Source organism: Bos indicus, chromosome 16 (genome assembly GCF_029378745.1).
Source record: "Bos indicus isolate NIAB-ARS_2022 breed Sahiwal x Tharparkar chromosome 16, NIAB-ARS_B.indTharparkar_mat_pri_1.0, whole genome shotgun sequence".
In the NCBI taxonomy this organism is placed as follows: Eukaryota; Metazoa; Chordata; class Mammalia; order Artiodactyla; family Bovidae; genus Bos; species Bos indicus.
In genome coordinates, this window is record NC_091775.1 from 43,364,120 (window position 1) to 43,389,082 (window position 24,963).

General features: G+C 47.4%; 1 protein-coding gene across 2 annotated transcripts; it reads left to right on the top strand.

The window, feature by feature from the left end:
• The first annotated feature begins 954 nt into the window (after positions 1–954).
• Positions 955–23,478, top strand: EXOSC10 (exosome component 10). 2 transcript variants are annotated; one of them, XM_019976669.2, is made up of 25 exons: positions 955–1,114; positions 3,064–3,200; positions 4,119–4,242; positions 5,504–5,608; positions 5,901–6,066; positions 6,215–6,329; positions 8,192–8,267; positions 8,559–8,669; positions 8,870–9,013; positions 9,536–9,726; positions 11,146–11,302; positions 11,676–11,824; positions 11,994–12,044; positions 12,937–13,048; positions 14,786–14,836; positions 15,006–15,084; positions 15,176–15,285; positions 17,241–17,336; positions 17,680–17,754; positions 19,092–19,179; positions 20,263–20,336; positions 20,863–21,034; positions 21,859–21,920; positions 22,482–22,558; positions 23,336–23,478. In XM_019976669.2, exons 1-25 carry the CDS (start codon positions 1,004–1,006, stop codon positions 23,364–23,366), a joined length of 2,664 nt encoding a protein of 887 aa, XP_019832228.1. In that variant the 5' UTR covers positions 955–1,003; the 3' UTR covers positions 23,367–23,478. The 2 variants fall into 2 exon arrangements, with proteins under 2 accessions (XP_019832228.1, XP_070624329.1); XM_070768228.1 differs by lacking the exon at positions 3,064–3,200 and having other exon boundaries at positions 980–1,114.
• Positions 23,479–24,963: the final 1,485 nt, after the last annotated feature.

A 24,963-nucleotide genomic window follows, 5' to 3' on the forward strand; every position in this document is an offset into this window, starting at 1 on the left:
TTGGTTTTTTTTTTAAAGAAATAGGCTAGCTTTTGTTCTGCCATGGTACCTGTGTACCTGAGGTACACAAATGGCTGGGGAGGGGATGGGGAGACTGAAAAAAGCATCCTGTTAATAAGATATTCTGACTAAGATAACAGCTAAGGAGGGAATTCTCTAGCAGCCCAGTAGTTAGGACTCAGTGCTTTCACTGCCAGGGTCCAGGTTCGATCCATGGCCAGGGAACTAAAATCCTGCAAGGCCTCGCAAAAAAAAAAAAAAGTAACAGCTGACATTTATTGAACACCTACTAAGCCAAACAAACTGTATTACGGGTGTGTCGTCCCTGATCTCAGGAGAGAGGATACACCCTAGAGGCATCCCAAATCCACTCCTGAGCTGCCTAATACTGCCTCCCTCCTAACAAGAACTCTTGCAGATATTCATTTCACAAACGTTTGAGTTCACACTGAAGTGCCTTAGGTTGTGTTTCCAGCGGTCGTGTTTTCAGGAGAAACCTCTAACTGGAGAAGTTCCAGAGCGCTGGAGGTAACAGACGCCTTTTCCAGTAGCTTACCTATGAAGTGCAAGAGAAATGTTGCGGTGGCTGGAAGGTGTGGGGTGGAGTGGCGTTCTCTGTCTTGCCTTTCATTTGGGAGAGATGCCAGCATACTTGTAGTCTGTTACGGAAGAACCAGCAACGAGGGAAGACACCAGACAGGGAGAATTGCAGGAGTCAAATCAAATGGGTCAGGGGGACACGAAACCAGAGCCTAAGAAGAGCTGGCTTTAAATCTGAGAATTACTAGGTCCTCTGCGTCTCACCTACGAGGTTAAAGAAAATGTCAGCCTCCCTAGGTAGCGGCGGAGTGGGGGTCGGCTGGAGCCAGGTTCTCAGGCTGATTCCGCCCCAACTCAAACTCCCCAGCTCGCCCCCAGCAAGAACTGCCTCCGCACATGCGCAGTGCGCGCACGTCGCGCTGGCCGAGGCACTCTCGCGAGAAGAGCCGCGCCAGCCGGAAAAATGGCGCCTCCCAGTCCCCGAGAGTCCAAGGCCCAGTCAGCCACGACCGCGGCCAAGTCTGACGGGGAAATGGTGCTGCCGGGCTTCCCGGACGCAGACAGCTTCGTGAAGGTGAGTTCGTGACGCCTCGAGGGCATCGGGAGCCGCCCGCGGCTGACCGGAAGCAGGCCCGGACCCTCTGGGCGGCCGCCCACCCGGCCGCGTGCACGATGCAGCCGAGCCCCGGGAGAGGGTTAAAGGGGCTTGTGCCCTCTCCCGGCACAATCTGCCTCTTCACCCTCCGGGGATGGGGCTTCGCTCGCTGACACTGGGGGGCTCCCCACACCCCAGGGTCCTGGATCTCCCGTTTGAACCCTTGCAGTCCCGAGCATGGAGAGCTGTCGCCACGTCATAGGAAGGGATTCCTGGTCACCCTGAAGCCCCCAGTCCTCGCGACTCCGACCCCGCCCAGGCCTGAGCCATTCAAACAACTCTCCGGAGAGGCTCGGCTGCTTCAAGCTGCCCACACTTGCTGTCCTCCCCTCCCGCGGCGGGGATGGCCCTTCTTCCCTCTCCTGAGGTCCAGCCCTACATAATCCTAAACCCTGGGTTTAATGTAGAGCTGCCACCGAGTGTCCCTCCTGCAGGTGCCGTAGAACATTGATCAGTGCCTCCTTCCATAGAGTTCATTTGGATTATTTGTCTAATGGTGCTTAAATATGAACAAACAAATCTGGAATTAAACATCTCATGCATAGCTCTTACAAGACCATGCAGCTAAAATAGCTTGTAAGTTAGCACTACAAATTCCCTAAAACTCCACTTGCATTTTGTCTAATTTATCATTACCACAAATTCATTTATTTGGTTCTGATTAATTCCTGGGTCACTAGCCATGGTCCTGATTGGGTGGCTCTGTGCTACCAGGAATGCCACCATGATTCAAGTTCCCATTTTCTCTCTTTTTTTCTTGGAAAACATTTATAACACAGCTTACAGTGATGTCATTTGGCTTTCATGTGACCAACCATCATTTACCCATGAGTGCCACTTCAGGTTTTTTCCCATTACCACACAGAAATTGAAATAGAGACATCCTTGACAGTAACTGAGCCATAAACACAAGTCCAGTTGTGGATGGTAACCATTCTAAATCAGTCATATGAAAGATCCAGAATATTCTTATATTGTCTGTATCTATTATGATGATGATGATTATTATTTAGCTGAGCCATGCAGCTTGTGGGATCTTAGTTCCCCAACCAGGGATTGAACCCATGCCCCTATCAGTGGAAGCACGGAGTATCAACCACTGGACCACCAGGGAACTCCCTTACACTTGTTTATCAAATTCAGAAACTAAGGTTCAAATAAATAAAATAACTTGCCTAAGGTCACAGTACCAGGCTGTTTTGAATCTTAGCCTAATTATATATGTATTTGTTATTTCTATACCCATTCTCCCAAGAATGTAAGCTCCAAAACTCGTTTTCACGTTCATTCGTGTATCATAAGGGTTGGGGTAAAATCGGCACTAAATGATGCATGGAGATTGGGTATCTTCATCATTGTTGGGAAGCCCAGTACAAAATAGCTGGTTGGAAGAAGTCCTTGGAAAAATGGCGAAGGGCCAGAAGTATCCCGGCTTGATGTGCTCGGACAGAAAAACATCTCCTGCCTTTGGTTATGTCCGGCGCCAAGATTTAATAATAAATATTAAGGATGTTGCTTGAAAAAATGGGTTGTGAGATAAACACATGGGTCACTTAGAGCGCGCTGTCCTTGAAATATTTTTACTGATTAGGTGTTAACCCCGTACGTGCTCTGCTGGCTGTATACTCTAAGCTCTTTGTTCCTACTTCTATAAAAAGGCTTGACTACAGAAATAAACATGTCAGTCCTTGCAAGAGACTGTCCGAGTGTCCTTCTTTCAGGTTCGTCACTTCCAAGTCCCGGGAAAAAAATCCCCAACAATCATCTAGGACAGTTCCTTATATATAGTAGATCTTGGAAAAGAAAATGAGCTGCTGGATGAATGGTGACCCGTGTCTAAAACACGCTTGTTTTTCTGGTTTTGACAGTTCGCTCTTGGGGCAGTGGTGGCAGTCACCAAGGCGTCTGGGGGCCTACCACAGTTTGGTGATGAGTATGATTTTTACCGAAGTTTTCCTGGCTTCCAGGCATTTTGTGAAACACAGGGAGACAGGTTGCTTCAGTGGTAAGTGCTATATATTCTTTTCTCATGTTGAAAGAAATGACTATGAAGAAGTAGATGATTTTTCCTGAGATTTGTATTTTTTTCTTACCATAATTTTCTGTGCTTTGGAGCTATAAAATGTAAAAATGACAATGGATTTTGATTAGGGAATGTTACTTGGTAAATTTTGAGTTTAACTTTAAAAATATATATGTTGACTATTGCAGCTATAGACAGTGAATCTTTTTAAATTAACATGGGACTTGAAAACCTAGAGCCAAGATTCTCTCACACAACCTGTGGAGTCACAAGTTTTAGCTTTCTATTTTTTTTTTAATCTATTTTATTTTTTAGTAATGGCTTTCTAATAAGTGTATTAGGACAGACATTACACAGACACTGGTTTTGTTGAACTGTTGCATGACAGAATTGGAGAATCTGTTTTAGATTTCATGTTAAAACAGTGAATGCAGAGTACATCATTTACATAGTGTTATATATCTTTTTAGAATGTAAACAAAGCCTTGGGGTAATTTCTTCCACCCCTTCAAATAACGAATGAAGAAAATAAGTCTTTGTGAGATTTAGTGAATTGCCCAGTGCCATACAACTAGCAATGTTTTTTGCTATAAGGGTGCAGGTTTTGTTAGTTTGATCTAAAAGTATTAGGGAGGACTTCCCTGGAGGTCCAGTGGCTAAGACTCTGCCCTCCCACTGCAGGTGGCCCAGGTTCGATCCCTAATCAGGGAACCAGATCCCACATGCCATAACTAAGAGTACACATGCTGCAACTAAGACTCAGCACAGCCAAATAAATAAATATTTTGTTATAGAAAGTGTTGGGAATAATCTGAGCTAAGCCTTGAGAGCTTTCTGCCAGATGAGTAAACAAGCAAACAAAAGTATACAGACTGATTTGGGTTTTCCTGTCCTTCCCAGCATGAGTAGGGTGATGCAGTACCACGGGTGCCGAAGCAACATTAAGGACCGGAGTAAAGTGACCGAGCTGGAGGACAAGTTTGATTTGCTGGTCGACACCAATGATGTTATTCTGGAAAGAGTGGTGAGTATTTCACCTCACTCTTAAGGTAACTAACAAATGAAGAGCCTTTGTATTATTAAATAATGAAAGAAAACCCAGGCACTTCAGGAAATGAAAAGAAAGGAAGTTTAGCATTTCTTGCCCATAACAATATTCCCTCCTCTGATGATTGGCTTCTTTTCCCCCAAAATAACACAGTTGTCTTCAGATACATCACTTCAGAATATTACTTCCCCTGGGGATGCCTGTTTTTAAAGTGCCTTTATCAGAAATCTACCCTGCAGATTTGCCAGTTCCATTTTGTTGCAGGAGAAGAGGCCTCTGGATACAGGGCACAACCAACATTTAATCCGTTTTTACTAGGTTTCCCAGGTGGCGCTAGTGGTAAAGAATCTGCATGCCAATGCAGGAGACACAAACAAGAGACTTGTGTTCACTCCCTGGGTCGGGAAGATCCCCTGGAGGAGGAAATAGCAACCCACTCCAGTATTCTTGCCTGGGAAATCCCACGGACAGAGGAGCCTGTTGGGCTACAGTCCATGGGGTTGCAAAGAGTTGGACACGACTGAGCACACACACGTTCGGTCTTCTAACTACTCTGAGTTCCGTGATTAGAGGGACACGTGGCTCATTGAGATAGCGAGCCAACCGTCTTCTTCTGCCTAATTCTGTGGCAGAATATTCCTTACAGAAATGCACAGCTTGTCCAAAACATAGCTAATGCTCAGCCATATGACAGTCCTGTGGATGTTTAAATCATGCTGTCCTGTCCCATGAAGTCATGTCTTCCATGGTCTAGATGCCCACAGGTCTTTCAGTGGTTTGCTCAAATTTTCTGATTTCAAGTCCTACCATTTGTCAGCTAGGTGCACCACTGTTGGTAGTGCCCAAACTGAGACCCCACATCTGGTGCTGCTGTACAAAATACGGGTAGATGAGGACAGCTGTCATTCTCACTCTCATTACCATTCCTCAATGTTTAATGCAGGCTAGGATGGTAGGCCACATCATCCTGTTAAGTCACTTTTGAATTTTCAGCCCAATTCAGAACTGTGAAGAGAGTCAGTCAAGGGCTGGGAGTGCCTGATCACTGCCCTACCTTTGAGCAAGTAATGCTTTAATTACTTGGGTTGACTTTAAAATCACGTCTCCTACAGTTATTCGCTCTTAAAAATGTGTACTCTTGGATGTAATTCTCTGGCTATGTTTCGTAAAATTTTAGGTAATTAACTCTGTTAACCCTTAAAGGAAGATACTAAACTAATACCTCTTGCACTCTTAGGGCATTTTACTGGACGAAGCATCAGGCGTGAATAAGAATCAACAACCTGTCCTCCCTGCAGGGTTACAGGTCCCCCAAACCATAGTGTCCAGCTGGAACCGGAAGGTGAGGGCTGCTTTTCAGAGGCACTGGAGTATCTGATATCAACCTTAGGGTCTTTGCCCTTTCTCATTTGCATTTCTGTTCTAATTTATTGAACACAGAACTCGCCACTGCCTAACTTGTTCTCATAAACAGACACAACCTAATTCCACCCTCTAGTCGACTTTGCAGCCACCACCCCACCCCAGGGTCACACATACATTCTTAAATGGGTGGCCGTTGGCGTAAAACGGAATTTAGTTTTCTAAGTTTTCAAGTTGCTGTGTTATAAAGTATTTGTATTTGTTGATCATAGGCAGGAGAATATAGCAAAAAAACAAAATCTGAAACTTTCCGGCTGCTTCATGCAAAAAACATCATCCGACCTCAGCTTAAGTTCCGAGAGAAGATCGACAACTCTAACACACCATTTCTTCCCAAAATCTTCATTAAGCCCAATGCTCAGAAACCCCTCCCTCAGGGTAAGTGGTACCAACTCTGCCCAACAACACAAGTGAAGGGGGAGAGGTCTCCCTCCCGTCTTCCTTTGTTCAAATTCAGAGGGAGCCAGTTAACCCTTGGTAACTAGACAAAGTGTAAACCTGTCTTTGTTGCTGCTTGGGTCTCCAGCACTCTCCAAAGAAAGGCGGGAACGCCCACAAGACCGCCCTGAGGACTTGGATGTCCCCCCTGCCCTGGCAGATTTAATCCATCAGCAGAGAACCCAGCAGGTGGAGCAGGACATGTAAGTGTTCACCTGTCTGAGTGTCCTGTTGTGAGACTTGACCACCATGTGTGTTTTCACTCTGCGTCACTTTTGTAAAATGTGTGAATGAGAGCAGAACCTGAGGAGTGGGTGACTCTTCCCCTCAACCCGAGGTGAATCTTATCAGCTGACCTCCTGCTTGTGTTCACAGAGGGCCTCACACAGTCCTAAGAGCTGCCAGTTGCTCTCGTCCCTGCTATACAGATGAAAGAACCAAACTTGAGATGCTAACTTCCCACAGAACTAGAACTTCAAACCCAAGTTTTCTTAGAATTTTCTTTCCTTTGTATCACTCTGCCTCTCTTGTCAGGTGGGGTCTCACACAGGAAGGTAAGGCTCACTTGTAAACTTAGCACAGAAAAGGCCTTCTCCCTGGCAGTATAGGCAACTTGGAAAAACTTTGCTATAAACAGACAATAGGACTTTGCCTTCAGTGTAAAGAAAAAAGATGAGGGGGACTTGGTCAGTGTTGGTCCTTCTCTCACACTTAGCCAGAGCGTCGGGGCATTCATGCCTCAGCCCCAGCTCTGCACTGTGAGGCCTCCAATCAAGTGCTGGAGAAATAAAGGTGCTGAAAGGCGGCCCTGCCCTCAAGGAACTCAAAAAAGACAGGATTCTTATGCCAGAATCTGATAGCAGATTCTTATGCCAGAATTCTGATAGCAGAACTGAAGAAAATGCATCATTTAGTATATGACAGCTGAGGTATTTGCCCCATCCTCTCTCACCTCGCAGATCCGTTATTCCAGATCACAAAAAATTATATATTTCACCTTTCTGTATTATCTGCAGTAGCAGCTATACAGTGTTTTTCCAATTAGTGCTCAAATCTTTATAAATGAATAGATTTTTAATTGTTATACTTTTAAGGGTGAACAAGTTGCACCTAATTTTTTTTTTATGCACTTGAATTATTGAAGCAATGATGCTTTTTAAAATATTTTCACAATGGTCTTTTCTTGTTTGTTTTAACAAACTGGATTAAAAGAGTTGTTCTACCTTGAATCATGGAGTTAATCACAAAGATTTTTCTTTTTGTTTTTTTTTTCGTTTGTTTTTTATTGTAGTGTAATTGCTTTACAGTGTTGTGTTTCTGCTGTACAACAAAAGGAATCACCTGTATGTACAAATAAATCCTCCCACCTTCTTGAGCCTCCCTCCCACCCACCCCTTCAATATCCCACCCCACTAGGTCGTCACAGCACCAGGCTGACTCCCCGTGCTGTACGGCAGCTCCCCACCAGCTGGCCATTGTACTCATGGTAGTGGATGTCTGTCAGTGCCACTCTTCATTTGTCCCACCTTCTTCCCCACCATGTCCACAGGTCCATTCGCAACATCTGCATCTTTCTTCCTGCCCTGCAGATAGGTTCACCAGTACAGTTTTTGTAGATTCCATATATGTGTGTTAATATACCATATTTGTTTTTCTCTTTCTGACTTGACTTCAGTCTGTTTGACAGACTCTAGGTCCATCCACTTCTCTATAAATGACCCCGTTTTGTTCCTTTCTGTCTAATACTCCGTTGTGTATATATGCCACGTCTTCCTCCACCCATCAGTAGACATTTAGGTTGCTTCTGTGTCCTAGTTGTGTATAGTGCTGCAGTGCACAGCGGGGTGCATGTGTCCTTTTGAGTTACGGTTTTCTTAGGGTATACCCCTGGTGATGAATTGCCAGGTCATACGGTAGTTCTGTTTTTAGTTTTTTAAGGAACCTCCGTGTTGTTTGCCATAGTGGCTGTATCAGTTTACATTCTGACCAGCAGTGCAAGAGGGCTGCCCTTTCCCCACACCTCTCCAGCATTTATTGTTTGTACCTTTTCGTTTTACTGATTCAGGTTTGCGCATCCTTATCAATATGAACTAGATCACTTCACGCCACCAGACTCAGTCCTTCAAAAGCCAGAGCCTCAGGTGAGTGCCGATCTCAGCTGATGGTGGTTCCCAGGTAGCCCAGGAATAAGCAGGTACATCAATGACTGGATGCAGTTTTGGCTTTCTTTAGTTGCTTTTATCGTATTGGGGTGGCCAAAAATTCGTTCGAGTTTTCCCGTAAGATGTTATGGAAAGCCGAACGAATTTTCTGGCTACCCAAATAGAAGGGTGTGACTTCAGATCATTTCTTGGACTCATAATTCACTTTGTCCTTTAAGGAAAGACGATGGTTCATAGTCTTCTCCTTCTCCCTGTACTTTTGTGATGCAGTTATACAGACCTGTAGGAGAGACACCCTGCCACTTCGTGTCCACACTGGATGAACTAGTGGAACTCAACGAAAAGCTCCTGAAGTGTCAAGAATTTGCGGTAGACTTAGAGGTAACTTTTTAGTGACCTAGAAGGAAGTGTTTACATTTTCTGTGAGTTCACCTATTCAAGAAGTATAAAATTAATACTAATTTAAACCTGTTTTTTGGTAATAATCACATTACTTATTACTGATTTTTCAAAATCAATTTAACTGTAAGCCTGATACAAATCCTTTTTTCGCTGTTTCCCCTTCTTTCTGTGTATTTTAGCACCACTCTTACAGGAGCTTCCTGGGGCTCACCTGCCTGATGCAGATTTCCACCCGGACAGAAGACTTCATCATTGACACTCTGGAGCTTCGCAGCGACATGTATATTCTCAACGAGAGCCTCACAGACCCAGCTATTGTTAAGGTTAGCCAGCCTTTTCCCACTCTTACATGTGAGCACACGATTTAAGTGCTTCCCAATTTACTACTGTCGTCATTTCAGCATAGCCCCGAGAAAGCTGAGAGAAAAAATTGTAACTTCCTCCACTCGTGTGGGCTTCCCTGGTGGCTCAGATGATAAAGAATCTCCCTGCAATGCAGGAGACCCAAGTTTGATCCTTGGGTTCTGGGTCACCACCCAGAAAAATGTTAAAGCACTTTAATGAATACTGCAGCGAGCCCTTGATCTCAAGATTGTTGGACTTAATGACTGTCCTTGAAGCTAGCAACGTGGCTTTCTTAGCGTCATCAGCTGTTAGCACTTAAAAGCATGCAATTAGGATTGTAGAGGACTGTGGCCCAAACTAAAAGAAGCATGTAAAACTGAACCATCTTATTCTTTATCCTGGCATCTATTCCAGTATTCTAATAACCTAGGGACAGAGTTCATTTCAGAGCACAAACGGCCCTGTGCCTCTGTACTGCACGGCTTTGGTTTTATTTTCAGGTCTTCCATGGTGCTGATTCAGACATAGAATGGCTCCAGAAGGACTTCGGGTTGTACGTGGTGAACATGTTTGATACCCACCAGGCAGCTCGCCTTCTTAACCTGGGCAGGCACTCCCTGGACCACCTGCTGAAGCTCTACTGCAGCGTGGAGTCGAACAAGCAGTACCAGCTGGCCGACTGGCGGATACGGTCAGTTTGTTCTTGATGAGCAAACAGGGCTGGCGGAGGGAGGCCTGGGTGGTTGTAGCACCATTTGGATCTCTCTTTCTTTTTTTTAAGTTTATTTTTGGCCGCACTGGGTCTTCATTGTTGCAAGCAGGGCCCACTCTTTATTGTAGAGCTTGGGCTTCTCATTGCAGTGACTTCTCTTGTTGCGGACCCCAGCCTCGAGGGGTGGGCTCCGTAGTTGTGGTGCATGGGCTTAGTTCCCAGACCAGGAGTCGAACACCTGTCCCCTGCACTGGCAGAGTCTTACTCACTAGACCACCAGGGAAGTACCCCATTTGGATCTTGAGTTGAATGTCATTGGGCTTTTCTCCATTTGTTTCTAGTGGCATAAGGACAGCTGGAAGGTTTAGAATAATGTAGAGTTAATGTTGGACTGATTATGTTACATAGAGGAGAATGTTAATAAATTTCAGTTTAGTTTTGTGATGTGAAATATTTAAAAGTTTTAAAATGGAAGTAAATTTCGTTTAAAAAAATGCTTCATATTTATCGAGGAGGAAATTAGATTGTACTTGAACATAAATTATAAGAAAAAGTGAAAAGAATGTTTCATGTTTGAAAAAGTCAGGAATTACTATCTTAGATAAACAAATAAATAGTGCATCATGCTGCATGGAAATAGTTGAAATTGCCATGCCATGTCAGCGTTTGTCCATGTCAGTCTCTTGTTTGTAATCCACATCTCCCTGGTACATGTGTGTGAAATGGTCTCCCATAAGTGTGAGAGAATTCTAAGAACAGAGCTGACTTAGCTTTGTAAGCAGTATTTACTGTAATCTAAATAATTTATAGTGGAGTAATTACTGTAGAGTAATTTACAGTATAGTAAATATAGCACATCGTAAATATATGCTATATAAATATAATAATTTATAGTATAGTAATTTATAGTATTTACTATAATCTAAGGCTGTTAGGGAGTCTTGCCACACTTTGTGGGATTCTTGCTCCCCTTGGTCATTTTCAGATGGCTGGCTTCCTCTCTGAGGCTGTAGCTAATGTATGCAAAAGCACCAAACTCTTCTGCACGTCTCATGCCAGAAAGTCTCAAGAGAATTTAGTAAAGTTGAACTATAAGATGAAAATTGATAAAATCTAAAAACCACTTCCTTTTACTTGACCATTGCCACATGCCACACAGTGGGATAAGATTCACATTCAACACGGGGCCCTGATTTTTAACCACATCGTTGCCCTACTGCCCCTTCTGCCCAGCTGTGGAAAGAGCGGCTTGTCCCATGAGGATGCTGGAGAAGCTGGTGGGGCTGTAGTATTGGCCAGGGGAGACTCTTGAACTTCAGCAGGAACCCACAGGGTAGATGAGTCAAATTGCCACCTGGGGGGAAACCAGGGAAACAGCGTTCTCTGTTGCAACCCTAGACCTCTGCCGGAGGAAATGCTGAGCTACGCCCGAGACGACACTCACTACCTGCTGTACATCTATGATAAGATGCGGCTGGAGCTGTGGGAGCGCGGCAACGAGCAGCCCACACAGCTGCAGGTGGTGTGGCAGCGCAGTCGAGACATCTGCCTCAAGGTACAGCCCGGGCCCAGGTTCTGTTCGGGTCCCCGTGCTCTGCTTTGCTCTTTTATTTTTAAAAAATTTTTGAAATGAGTTAATTTATTTTGGCTGTACTAGGTCTTTGGTGCTACACACGGCTTTCTCTAGTTGCAGCAAGTGGAGCCTACTCTCTAGTTGGGGTTTGCGGGCTTCTCACTGCAGTGGCGTCTCGTTGCAGAGCATGGACTGTAGGCACACGGGCTTCAGTAGTTGTGGCACAAGGGCTCAGTGGTCGTGGCGGTGCGTGTCTGCTTTGCTGTTTATGTTCATGAAAGAGCCCAGTGTCCTGAAGAGCCCAGGGCACAGTATTGATTCCCACTTATCTTGAATGTTCTTTAATATTTTGCAGAAATTCATCAAACCCATCTTCACAGACGAATCTTACCTGGAACTCTATAGGAAGCAGAAGAAGCATCTGAACACACAGCAGTTGACAGCCTTTCAGCTGCTGTTTGCCTGGAGGGATAAAACAGCTCGTCGGGAAGATGAGAGTTATGGGTAAGGGACTGTCGATCCCTTTCATTCTTGCTAGGTCTGGTGACAAGGAAATAATGGGCTTTTTCAACTCTTTTCACCATGAAAGTTGATTATATTTTCCCAGGGTTACAGCACATCATGGAACTTGTTGGCAGAATTTAATGGGATCCTGTTGTGTGTTTTATTCCAGATACGTCCTGCCAAACCACATGATGCTAAAGATAGCTGAGGAGCTGCCCAAGTGAGTGAGGGCTGATTAATGTGCTCTGACTTCCTCAGTAGAGAAAGTACTTGTCCTTCAGATCCGGCTTCCCTGATTGTTGTTACCTCAGAGCTGTTTACTCAGAGCAGATTAGTGCTCTGAGGAAGTTAGCAAGTCCAAGGAATGCAGAATCTCTGCCCGTGCCCTGCCATTTAGGAAGCAGAGCTTCTGAACTGGAGCTGTTTCTATGTTTATCCCTTATATGGACTCCCGTGTAAGTCTCTGGGCTTCTCAGGTGTCTCAGCAGTAAAGAATCCGCCTGCCAATGCAGGAGACATGGGTTCAATCCCTGGGTGGGAAAGATCCCCTGGAGGAGAAAATGGCAACCCACTCCAGTATTCTTGCCTGGAAAATCCCATGGACAGAGGAGCCTGGTGGGCTACAGTCCATGGGGGTCACAAAGAGTTGGACGCCACTGAGTGACTTAACAGCAGCCTCAGCGTGTAAGTCTCTGAGCCTGGAGCATCCACTTTAAAGGAGAGAAAATGTCTCAGACTCTTTCATCTGTACCTCCTTCTGGATTAAGGTGGCTCATGATTTTAGATTCTTATGATGTTAATTGGAGTGTAAGCAAAGAATTAAAGCTCATCATCACCTGGCACCTCCTTGCAGGGTTGCAGGTGAGCAGAGCTGTGGGGCTGCGTTCCAGCCCGCCCTGAGAGCAGGAGGCAGCAGTAGGAGGCGTCTGCTCAGGGCTAAGTGCAGCAGAGAGCACGTCTTGGAACAGCCAGCGGGGCCACCCTGACAGACCATGTTCCCTCAGTTCTCACCTGAGTGCCTACAGTCTGGCTTCACCGGGTCGTTGTTATTTCCTGTAGCCTTTGTGGGCCGAGCTCCTGGGCAATGTTGAATGTGTTCTCACTTCCTTCAGGGAACCTCAGGGCATCATCGCTTGCTGTAACCCCGTGCCTCCTCTTGTACGGCAGCAGATCAACGAAATGCACCTTCTGATTCAGCAGGCACGAGAGATGCCTCTGCTCAAGGTAAGAAGCTCCCCAACTCCACAGGTTCTCAGCTCTGTCTGTTGGCGTCTTGCTCCTTATAATCTCCTTCACACGTGAGTTGGTCTCCACTCTGAAAAAAAGCAAGAGGAAATAACAGGATTTAGGAAATCCAGTGGGTGTGTCTTTTTGATAGTCAGAAGCTAAAGTTCATCCTTTTTTTAAAAAAATTTTATTTGTTTATTTTTGGCTGTGCTGGAGCATCATTGCTGCATGGGCTTGTCTGTATTTGCGGCAAATAGGAGCTAATCTTCATTGCAGCATGCAGGCTTCTCATTGCAGTGGCTTCTCTTGCTGCCAAACACAGGCTCTAAGGCGCACAGGCTTCAGTAGTTTGGCTCAGCAGTTGCAGCTCCCGGGCTCTAAAGCAAGGCTCCATAGCTGTGGCACATGAACTTAGTTGCTCCACAGCATGTGGGGTCTTCTCAGACCAGGGATTAAATCCACGTCTCCTACATTGGCAGGCAGATTCTATACCACTGAGCCACCAGGGAAACCCTCGTCCTTCTTTCTTTGCAACCTTATCTTTGTTAATCCAAGGGCCAGTGATGTCTCATGATGTCTGATGATGGGCTGGTTAGCTGTTGTCCCGAGGCAGTCAGCCTTGCAGGATAAAATGGAGTGGGGATCTCAGCACAGAGACTGCATTTTGGAAGGCTGGCAGTAGTCCAAACTGAGATGATAAGAGCCCTGATGAGTGTGTCGGTCACAGGAATAGAAGGGAAAAGACAGGTTCAGGAAACATCTTCAAAAGCAAAGATTGATGGGACTTTATACCAGGTGGTGACAGTGGCCACGGTTCTTTTCTGAGCACCATGCTAAGTACTTTAGAGGTGTTCTCTGAATGGCAAGTAGAGTTGAAGATAATGGAAGTGGAGTCAAGGACCACTCACTCCACACAAGAAAGCCGAGGTGACAAGAAACAGGAGCACCCCGGAGAGAAGGGAATTCAGAAAGAGCTAACTGTGAAGAAGATGCTAAAGTTTAGGCAAATTTAGATGAAAGCAGGACGCCCAGCCCATAATACAAACCCATACGTACACACATACCAACACACCGGTGTTCTTGTGTAGATATTACAGTATGTCTGCACAAGATTATGTGTAGATTTACATATGTGTGTGTGTTTTGTTTTGTTTTTTAATCCATACAAACATTATTCTGCCCTTGCCATGGGGTGGGAGAGAGGGTGTTCAGAAAGATATGCATGTTTTGATTTGTGTTTTAATTGGCACAGTTTTTAATGTTTTGTCTCAGTAATAATATTAGCATGTGTAAAACATGTTTGTAACTTTTTGAAAGATTATTGATCACAGGCGACTTGAAATCAGCCCCTTTGAGGTAAAAAAAAAAGAGAATCCGAGGATAAGCACATTTAATGTCTTCATCCTAATATTTCTTTCTTGACTCTATACTTTGTCCAAGTAAAGAGCAAAACGCCAGTGACTAGACAAAAATCTTTCTCAGGCTCTTTGGAATCCTTCTGTATTGTGCCTCACTGTGATAAAGGGTTTTATTCTTTCATCCAACAAATAATTACTGAGCACAAGTAATTACGGTGCCAGGCACTGGAAGGGGTGAAGGGACGAGAGAAAGTCTCGGGCGCTTGAGAGACACCGTCTAATGAAGAGACATGTCTGCACTGAGAGAAAAAAGAGAATGATTGTGTCAGCAAATTTAGGGAACTTTCCTCACATTCTCTCTGTTTTGACTCTGTAGTCTGAAGTCGCAGCGGGAGTGAGGAAGAGTGGGCCGCTGCCCAACCCTGAGGTACCGTGATGTGTTCATTGTGGCTTTTTCAGAGGGAGGGAGGGGGATCCAGTCACAGCCTGGACAGACCCAGCCTCCCTCACAGACACCAGGGCCTGTCACCTGGTCACAGAGCTGCCGCCTGCCTGCAGGTCCTTCACGCTGGCCTGTTGCTTTCTTTTTGACACAGAGATTGGAGAATGTTCTCTTTGGCCCCCATGACTGCTCCCATACCCCATCAGATGGCTACCCTCTCGTCCCAACTGACGGTAACGAAGAGGCCCCTGGCACGTCCTGGGGGTGGGGCTGCCCGGTGTGCCGCCCCGTAGGCTTGGCCCATGCTGACTCCCCTCCCTGTAGGGCCTGTGCCGATGCAGAAACAGGAGGGCCTCCTCTCCGCCCAAGAAGACGAGGAGACCCTGCCAGACATCAGATGTCTCGTCGCTACCGCTGTCGTCACATTATTTAACGTGAGTGACACCATCCGGGACGTGACCCAGACTGGGGGGATGTGCTGGCTTTATCAGACAGGAGGCCGTCTGCCGGAAGTGGAAGCCAGTGGCGGTGGGGGTGGGCGGGAAGCCCATTGGCCAGATGGTGTTTGCTGCCCTGATGAGGTCTGTGAGGGGAGGTGAAGGGTTCTGTGTGCTGCCTGAGGAAATCCTCAGGGGAAGTGCCCCCAGGGAGCCGGACAGGAGCTCCAGGGACATATAAACAGGGGCCTTTCTTCCCCATTCATCCAAGGTCAATCGAGGGCCAGTTTATCCTGATTCCCAGAAGGGGTGGAACAGCGTTTCCAGTGAACTCATAGCGTGTGCTGGGTATACTTTCCTGACGACCGCCAGCATCATCTATGTGTGCTTTGGATGAAAAGAAGGAAAAAAGAAAAGCATTTCTCCCCAATCTGGCCTGTTAGATTAAGTGAGCAGCAGGAGATGCAAGTACCAGGAAGTGGGTAGGAGCTTGTTCCCCACTCCCAGGGAGGCTGAGTAGAGACTCCATCCAGTGTGGCACACTTGGGGACCTTGTTCCTGGAGTCCAGCCTGGGATACGATAGAGCTTGTCCTGGTCGATCCCACCCATCACGCTTCTCCTTTCCACCACAGACATGAGCTCTGGGTTCTGTGCAAAAGGAAGACCAGGGTGTATGTGCTGGTCAGGATGGATAGTTACTGAGGTGACCAGGAAAAAAGGAAATCACACAGATAAAATCTGAATACAGCACACAATAGATGTGAAAGAAAGTGAAAGTGTTAGTCATTTAGTTGTGTCCAACTCTTTATGACCCCATGGACTGTAGCCCACCAGGCTCTGTCCAAGGAATTCTCCAGGCAAGAATACTGGAGTGGGTGGCCATTCCTTTCTTCAGGGGATCTTCCTGACCCAGGAATCAAACCTCAGTCTCCTGCATTGCAGACGGATTCTTTACCGTCTGAGCCACCAGGAGATGGAACAGATGTGGTAAGAAGGAAAAACTATAATTTCTGGAAAGAAGGAACTGAGAAAGAGAAGCAAGAATACTGTCTGGATAAAGAACAAGTTTCATTCTTAGCACGTGTTCAGGTGGTAAGAAGCTGGGTGGTCCAATCCCATTCACAACTCTCCCATCACACTCAGATGCTGCGCCAGAGCCAGGGAGGTGAAGTACCACCTGCAAGATGTATTAACTGTCTGGGAGTGAACTTTCCTTTTCTCTTAACTACATACAGTTAGTCTTGTTTGAGTAGCCAGTGCAAAAAGAAGTCTAGGACCTTTAGTTGACCAAGGTGATTAGGCAGCTAAAGATGTGAGCATGAACTTGCAGCTATATGGATGTGTAAGTGCTGTGTGTTGTCTAGCAGAGGCTGCATCCGTGTTCCTGGTGCTCAGGAAGCCTGACTTCAGAGAAGGCCAGGGGCTAGCGCAGGCTGATGCCCCTGGTGAGAGCGACATTCTGTTGCATAGTTTTGTTGGTCACCTATAAAGGTGTATGACTTTAAATTTCAGCTAATTTCAGGTTACAACCCCAGGTTCTCCAGTCAGCCAGATCTGGGCTTACATCCTTATTCTGCCCCTATTAGCTGTAAGGCTCTGGAAGACTTTCTTAAGCTCTCTCAGCCTCAGTTTCCTCATCTGTACGATGGTGAGAGTAACACCACATACCTTGTAGGTTGTAAGGATGTGGTGAGAACTCATCAATTCAATGGGTGTGTATTGGGACTTCCCTGGCACTTCAGAGGTTAAGACTCCACGCTTCCACTGCAGGGGGCACAGGTTCAATCTCTGGTTGGGGAACTGAGATCCCACGTGCCATGTGGCGTGGCCAATAAATAAGTAACTTTAAAAAGTCAGCTGTTGGCGTTATTACTATTACTGTTACTCCTCTTGCGGCATCTAATATCATAAAATGGTCACGATTGTAAGCCATTGTTCTCTGTCCCTGCAGGAACCTAGTGCTGAAGGAAATGAAAAAAGTCCATTAACGGTTGCACAGAAAAAAGCCCAGAACATAATGGAGTCCTTTGAAAATCCATTTCGGATGGTAAGTACCGGTTACATATGTTAAGGGCTGACAGAAGAGGCAGAGCTTTCTGCAGCTGTAGGTGCCTTTTGCCTGAAAAAGGAACCGAGAGACTTCAGAGACCGAAGAAGCCTCACCACCGTGACGTCATCCCTGGCAGTTGGTGAAGACCCCGAGTCAGGTCTTCTGAGACCAGGTCAACAAGAGGACCCCACTTGAGGGCCAGGCAGCTGCAGCCAGGCTGACATTTTGCATTGAGGCCTCCTAAGATGTAACCAGCAGGACACCCGCATCTGAGTGCCACTGAATTCTGGGTCCAGATTCTGTTTCTCAGCATTTAACATGACTATTTCCATTTCTCCAGTTTCTGCCTTCAGTAGAACACCGGGCTCACATTTCTCAGTCAGCAAAGTTTGATCCATCATCGAAAATCTATGAAGTAAGTGGATTTGTCACCCTTTCTAAGAGTGAACTTTCTAAGAAAAGAGGACTTCTTAATTTCTTAAACCAGGTTTCTGTTCTAAACAAGCCCATCTTTGAACCTCCCTGAAAATGAGTGCAAGAAACACTTCATATATAAGCATTGTTTCCAGAGAGAGGAGCCAGACTTTAATCAGATTCTTGAAAGCATTGGGGAACTTTTTAAAGAAACAGGTCTTTGTTTTTTGTTTTTTTTAATTAAAGTTTAATTTACAAGGTATACAGTATACAGATATGAAATGTACAGCTTGATGCATTTCTATTTATGAATATTACTTTAACGCTCTTAAAGATGACAGCTTAAATTTTGAAACATTCTATTGTATGTTGTGTGGTTTGTTTTAACAGCATTTTAAGTAAGAATAAGAATCCATCTTCCCTGGATCCCCATGAGATATTCCTGGGAGCCGTCATGTTAATTGTCTGTTAAAAGCCCTCTTCCTCCCTGCGGGAGGTGGTGCTCTGATCAGATGGGTGGCCTGGCTCCCTCTGCCCCCGACCGACCCCCACCCCTGCACTTCTCTTTAGGCCAGAGAGTCAGGCCAAGGGACTTCTCTGGTAGTCCAGTGGTTAAGACTCCACGCTTCCCAATGCAGGGACGAGAGTTCCATCCCTAATCAGGGAACTAAGCTCATACGTGCCATGTGGCACGGCCGAAAAAAAAACAAAACAGAAGAGAATCAGGCTGAAATCCTGATGGGCCTCTGCCCTGTTGCTGTTGGTAAGCCTGCTGTTTTTAGAAACAGGGAGTCAGGTGAGGTTTCTGCTGTCTCTTCTCTTCCCCCCGGTTGTGGCTTACTCAGGGCAGCCATCTGTGCCCCCCCACCCCCCTGCCCACCAGACTTACCATTTCCTGTCACCGAGATGTGTTCTCATGCCCCAGGTAAATGTGTTGTAAAGAAGCACATTAGACTCGCAGAAGTCCTGCCTTGAACACCATCTCTACCATTTATTAACCATGTCCCCTTGGACACGTTACTTAGCTTCTCCCAACCTATTTCCTGTCTGTAAAGTGGGTGTGATGATGGTACCTCTGCCTCAGAGTCATAGAAGGGACTGAATGGTTGGATATGCAGACATCCAACCCAGTGCCTAGATAATATAAGTACTTTATAAATAAAGCCAGCATGAGGTCTTATTTTTCATGTCATTAGATACAGGATCATTAGATAATGGGACTTAGGACCTAGAATGTATATAGCTACCAGTCAGCATGCTCTGCATCACCTCATTAAAAGAATCATCCTAGGCAGCTGAGTTTTGGAGATTTTTTGTTGTGTTTGTTTTCATTTATAGATCAGCAACCGTTGGAAGCTGGCAAGCCAGGTACAGGTACAAAGAGAACCTAAAGAAACTGCCAAGAAGAAGGCAGCTGAGCACACAGGTAGTGTAGCGCCCACCCCCTTGTCGGCTCAGCCGGCACCTTTGGTTGAGAGCAGCCCTGGCTCACTGTTCTGTCCAGTTACTCGAGCAAAGCTCTAGGCACAGCCGAGCAGCCCCAGCCCTCCCCTCCACGGCCTCCCTTCTTCCGAGGGGTGGAAGGCAGTGAGCCGGAGATGTGTGAGCTATCAGGGCAGCGGGTACTTATGCAAAGAGAGAGGAAGGAAGTGCTGCGGCTGGGCCTAATGGGGTGCAGGCTGCTTCTGTACAGCAGTACAGGAGGCGGTCTAGTGAACGTGACATTGAGCCAAGACCCGCAGCCATCAGGGGAGAGTGTTCAGATTGGCAGCCCAGCGAGGCCAAGGCCACAGCTTGCAATACTGCTCAGAGTGACCCAGGAGGCCAAAGGGATGGGGGCAGGGGGTGGGTGGAGGGTAGGACAGAGAGCAGGCAGGGGTCTGTTGTTGGGACTTTTACTCCAAGTGAGTTGGAAGCCATGGAGGGCTCTGAGCAGGGGAGGGCCGTACCCTGACTTAGGTATGGAGGCCTCACCAGCTGCTGGGCAGAGGACAGGGCAGACAGTCCAGTCAGGAGGCAGCACAGGGTGCAGATGAAGGGGGACACTGGTGTGGATGTCATGGGGGCAGGGCAGGTGGTGGAAACTCAGAGCCTGTCATGTCGCATAGAGAAGCTGACAGCATTGGGTGAGGTAGTCCTGGACAGGAGGTTTTATCCTGAGCGCCTTGGGAGGCGGGGCTGTGTGAACAGTGAGGCTGCAGGGGGCCCGGTTAGAGGCAGAGGAGGTTTTGGTTCTGGTCCTTGACCTGTTAAGGTTGAGATCCTGACACCGCGTCCTCAGGGGAGTCACGGAGGCCGCTAGGTGAAGAGCAGGCAGGGATGTGGACCCCAAGGTTGGTTGATGAGGAGAGGAACGTGGGCTGAGCCGCGAGGCAGGGTCCTCCAGGGATGTGGGGGTTGAGGCTGAGGGGCAGGGTGGCTGCAATCAGCAGGGGTGATGCCGCAAGCAGTGTGGCCTAGAGACCCGGCTGCCGCCACAATCACAGAGACCATTCTCTCTCTCTTGCAGCTGCCCGGGACCAGGCCCAAGAGGAGTATAGGGCAGCCGCGGAGCAGGCCGTGTCCGTCCGCCAGCAGGCTGCAGTACGTGCCTGCGTTTCTGCTTTCTCTGGTCGTGGTCTGGGGTGGTGTGGAGTGTCGGGAGGGCTCACCCTCAGCGTTGGGTTGTAGGCGTCTTCCGGTTGCTGGTCCAGTAGTGCTGCCTCGTGGCCACCCCCTGTCCCCCACCCAGAAGGTTGACGTCACTGTCCGTCTGGGATGGTTCTCCCGCTGCATTTGGGATAAACATGCCTTTGGCCTGTAGAAGGAGGTGAGGCATCAAGCCCACTCTGTGTCCCACTCCACCTGGGAGCTATTTCACCCCCTGCCCCCCGGCTCCCCAGCACCCTGGAGTGCTCAGCTCTGGCCTTTCCTAGTGGCCTGACGTCATCCTCCAGCTGGGAGCTCGGCCCCCCACTGCCAGTGCTCCTCTCTCCGTCCCCAAGCCTGTGTTTACAGCTCTGGAGGCATCGTGTGCCTCACAGGGTGCTCACAGGGGTCACACACACAGAGTGGCCTCCTGCCCTGGTCGTGGCTGTGCTTCCCTCTTACAGATCTGTTCAATCCACAGCTAGAGAACGCTGCCAAGAAGAGAGAGCGGGCGACGAGTGACCCGAGGACGACAGAACAGAAGCAAGAGAAGAAACGCCTCAAAATTTCCAAGAAGCCAAAAGACCCAGATCCACCAGAAAAAGACTTCACTCCCTATGACTACAGCAAGTTGGATTTCAAGGCTTTTGCTGGTGAGGCCAGAGGGGGTGTCCCGCAGGGACCACCTGACCACATCCCATGGGGGGAAGCAGGTGACAGGGAGGGGAGGAAAGAGCAGAACTTCAGTGGAGATTAAGCTCCACCCAAGGCCAGGCAGGCAACCTGGAATTGTGAGGGCAACACAAGGACATGACAGGGACAGGGCAGAAACCCACCACCCTCAGCCCCCAGGGCTGAGCTGCAGGAGCCACTCTGGTGGTTCATCAAGATAGTGTCCATTCTGTTAATAATTGTGGTCCAGCCTTCTTCACAAGTTGTGCCCAGAAACACATTTTCTCAGACATACACACATAGAGGAAAGATGTGGATTGTTGAGAAAGATGTGGTTTGTTGAGACAGCCTGGTGCCTAGAAGATGACGCTCTGTGCCTCCTTAGCCTGTGAGAGCCTGTCTGTTGAAAGGACTGCAGTGACATTCCTGATGACAGAGCAGCCTCCTTGGCGACACAGCCGTCTTTTCTGCAAGAACATCCCCTCTCGCCTCAGTTTACAGACAGTGGCTTCATCCTTCACAGAAACCAGAGGGATTTCCTTGATGTGAACTGGCCAGTGCTTTAGCCACCGGCCCCTGACCTGAGAATAGACCTATGAGAAACGAGCCTGGCCTCTGGGCTGCCCTTAGCTACTGAGAACATGATTTGTGAGGTGACAACAAGCCAGAAGTTTCTGTCTGTGAAGGGCTAGTGAGCTGACAGCCCACACTGCCTGGATCTTGTGCACCTGGCCCGGTAGTGGGTCTGTGGTGTATATTAACTCACTCACATGGTCACCGGCCTCTCTTTTCTCTTACCTTTCAGGAAACAGCAAATCCAAACCTTCTTCCCAGTTTGACCCAAGCAAGCAGCCCCAGTCAGGCAAGGTACGAAACAGACTGAGAATTCCAGCGGGCTTGAGGTGTATGTTGTTGACCCTCCACTGCTGGCAAGACTGGCCCATCTAGGAATCCTCTCTGTCTGCATAGCTTTTCCCTCGCCTCATTTCTTCCCAGGCACAAACAATACCCATCACCTATTTCAGCAAGAAAAAAAATGTTGTGTCTCTAAAAGTGGGTGTGTGGTTTTGAAGGGTGTTACTGTTTGCTGCCTTGGGAATTATAGCAGCAGGCTGGAAACACTCCCTGTGGTACCAGTACAGGCCTGCCATTGCCCGCGTGGGCGTTGCTGCCTCCAGAGTGCAATGTGACTGGACGTCTGGCGTGGGGAGGGCAAGCAAGCCCTGTGTAGAGCCTGGCCATTCCCTCAGTAGCTCATCTGTACAGCCTGCCTTCTCTAACACCCAGAAATGTCCAGTTGCAAGGAAACCCAAGAGTCATACCCTTGGCACTGGAGGCTCTGATGGGCCGTCTGAGCCTAGGCGTGTTTTCCTGTGCATCGTGCGGTTATGGTCGTCACTCAGCCTAGATGGTTTCTTGTCTTTTCAGAAATACATTGCAGCCAAAAAAATTAAACAGTCGATTGGAAACAAAAGCATGTCCTTTCCAACTGGAAAGTCAGACAGGTAACGTGCAAGATGCCATCGTGGCCAGGGAAACCCGGGGAGGCCTCACCTAGAGAGAGTCTCAGAGCACATCTCCTGGCCTGATCCCCATCTTTGTCAGTCAGAAAACTGAGCTGGGAGGAGGAGAGGTGATCACTGGAAACCACAGTCGTAACCACGCCTCCTAGGACTCCGTCACCCTTAGCCCTCTCCCATCACCACATGGTCTCCTAGGGTCATCCCAGAGCAAATAGGTTTGAAATCTGCGTACATCAGCCCCTTTCTGAGGAAAGAGGAAAAAAAATCAGTAAGCAAATATGGATAGTCATTGTTGTCCAAGAATATTTTAGGGAATTCCCTGGCAGTCCAGTGCGTTTGCTGCTGATAATCTGGGTTCAATTCTTGGTTGAGGAACTAAGATCCCTCAAGTCGCATGGGATCGCCCAGAAAAGGGTAATTTAGTTAAAAGCCTGAAACCCTAATCCTTGCAGCAGACCCTGAAGTCGGAGGACACGCTCCCAGGATGTGGCAGCGGAGGAGGGACCATCCTCAGCTCGGCCAGCCCTCCCTCACTAGGCCACAGGGCGCTGCTGCTCCCGCCTCCACTCCTGTCCCCTGGAGTGCCCTTGGAGTGCCGGGGGCACTCTACTGCCCAGCTCAGTTCTCCTCAACCCCAAACAGACCATTGTCCCTCAGTTCTGCAGTGTTAAGGCTCACAACGTTTTATAAACTGGCTGACTGCCACCGTTAAGCCAGACTGCAAGAACTAACCCTTTTGTTTTCACACTGTCTCTACAGAGGTTTCAGGCACAATTGGCCAAAGAGATAGTGTTGGAAGACAGCTTCAGGATCCCTTGGTGGACTGGAAGCACCAGATAGTGGTGCTGGTTTTGTACAGACTCGTTTTTAAACCATTAAAAAATAATTCTTGCTGGAAGAAAGCGGGTGCCTGACTTTTCTTTTGCGGCCACTCCAGCTCTGGCAGGCAAGAACACACCTCGTCCTGTCCAGGTCACCCTCTTCAGCGGTCTGGGGTAAGTGTGCCCTTGGAGTGTGGTTTCCGGAGAAATCCAAAACTTCCCCCGAGGAGGAATGCAGGAGACACCCAGGACTCAGGAAAGAGAGGCCTCCACAGGCCAGAGTTATGCCCACCTAACTCTCCATCCTGAGAGGATGCACTTGTCCACGCCTGCACATCATGCAAATGAAGCCAGATGGTGAAAAGTACCTTCGGGAAGAGGGACTGATGGGTGCTTAGAGCCACTGGGGCTTCTCGACAGCCTGGTCTCTTCTCTATTCCTTTCTCTCTCTTTTTTTTACATTTTGTTTTTTCCCCGTTATAAAAGTAATAACATGTTTATTATAGGAAATGAGAAAAACATAGAAAAATGCAAAGAGAAAAATTCAATCATCTTTAGTCTTGCGGCACAGAGAGAATGTTTACTATTTTGATGAAAAGGCTTTTTACCTTACTTGTGAATACTTTCCAAACGACCTTATATTTCTATAGTGTTTCACCTTTAAAACTTATATTACGAGACCTTTCTCATCCTGAAATTCATTTTAGCTAATGCACATCATTCAACATTTAGGTTTCCATTTTGTACTTTTTTTTTTGATTGCTGAACTCAAGCTTTTCTCTAGTTGCAGCGAGCAGGGGCCACTCTGTAGTTGCGGGGTTCAGGCTTCTCATTACACTGGCTTCTCTTGTTGCAGAGCACAGGCTCTAAGGCCACATGGGCTTCAGTAGTTGTGGCACATGGACTTACTTGCCCCGTGATATGTGGGATCTTCCCGAACCAGGGATTGAACCTGTGTACCCTGCTGGCAGGCAGATTCTTAACCGTGGGACCACCATTTTTGTACTATGCTTAATGTAACACTAAACTTTTTGTATAAATTCCTGACCCAGTCTCTTGATTATTCTTCAAAATTCCATTTGATTTTAGTCCTTAGGTGGGCTATCAAGAAAGCACAGAATGATACCAATATTTTTTTTAACAAATATTTAAACAAGGAACCTACTTTCTTGGAAGTCTTTCCCATGAGTTATTGAGCGGGCTGACTGTGTGTGAGACTCCACAGGGTTGCCAAGCCAGACCAGACATGGCTGTGCTGCGGAGAGCAGTCCAGGACAGCCAGAGTGTGAACAAGGCAGGACTCGAGTGGTCGAAGGTGACAGAAAAGCCAAACTATCCCTGGCTTAGCAAAAGATGTCTTTTCTCTGAATGGAAATGGCAACCCACTCCAGTATTCTTGCCTGGAAAAGCCAATGGATGGAGGAGACTGGCAGGCTACGGTTCATGGGGTCGCAAAGAGTTGGACACGACTGAGTGACTTCACTTCTCTGTAAATGCAGTCAGCCCAGAGCTGGTGCAGTGACTGGTGGTCCTCAGACTCTGACTGCCATCTTTTTGCTCTACCAT

What these genes read in the sequence shown, in the direction of transcription:
- EXOSC10 (XM_019976669.2), top strand. Translation starts at nt 1,004, where the DNA reads ATGGCGCCTCCCAGTCCCCGAGAGTCCAAGGCCCAGTCAGCCACGACC. An exon ending in GGAGACAGGTTGCTTCAGTG is followed by an intron (nt 3,201 to 4,118) that starts GTAAGTGCTATA and finishes TGTCCTTCCCAG; the next exon opens with CATGAGTAGGGTGATGCAGT. An exon ending in GAAGGCAGCTGAGCACACAG is followed by an intron (nt 19,180 to 20,262) that starts GTAGTGTAGCGC and finishes TCTCTCTTGCAG; the next exon opens with CTGCCCGGGACCAGGCCCAA.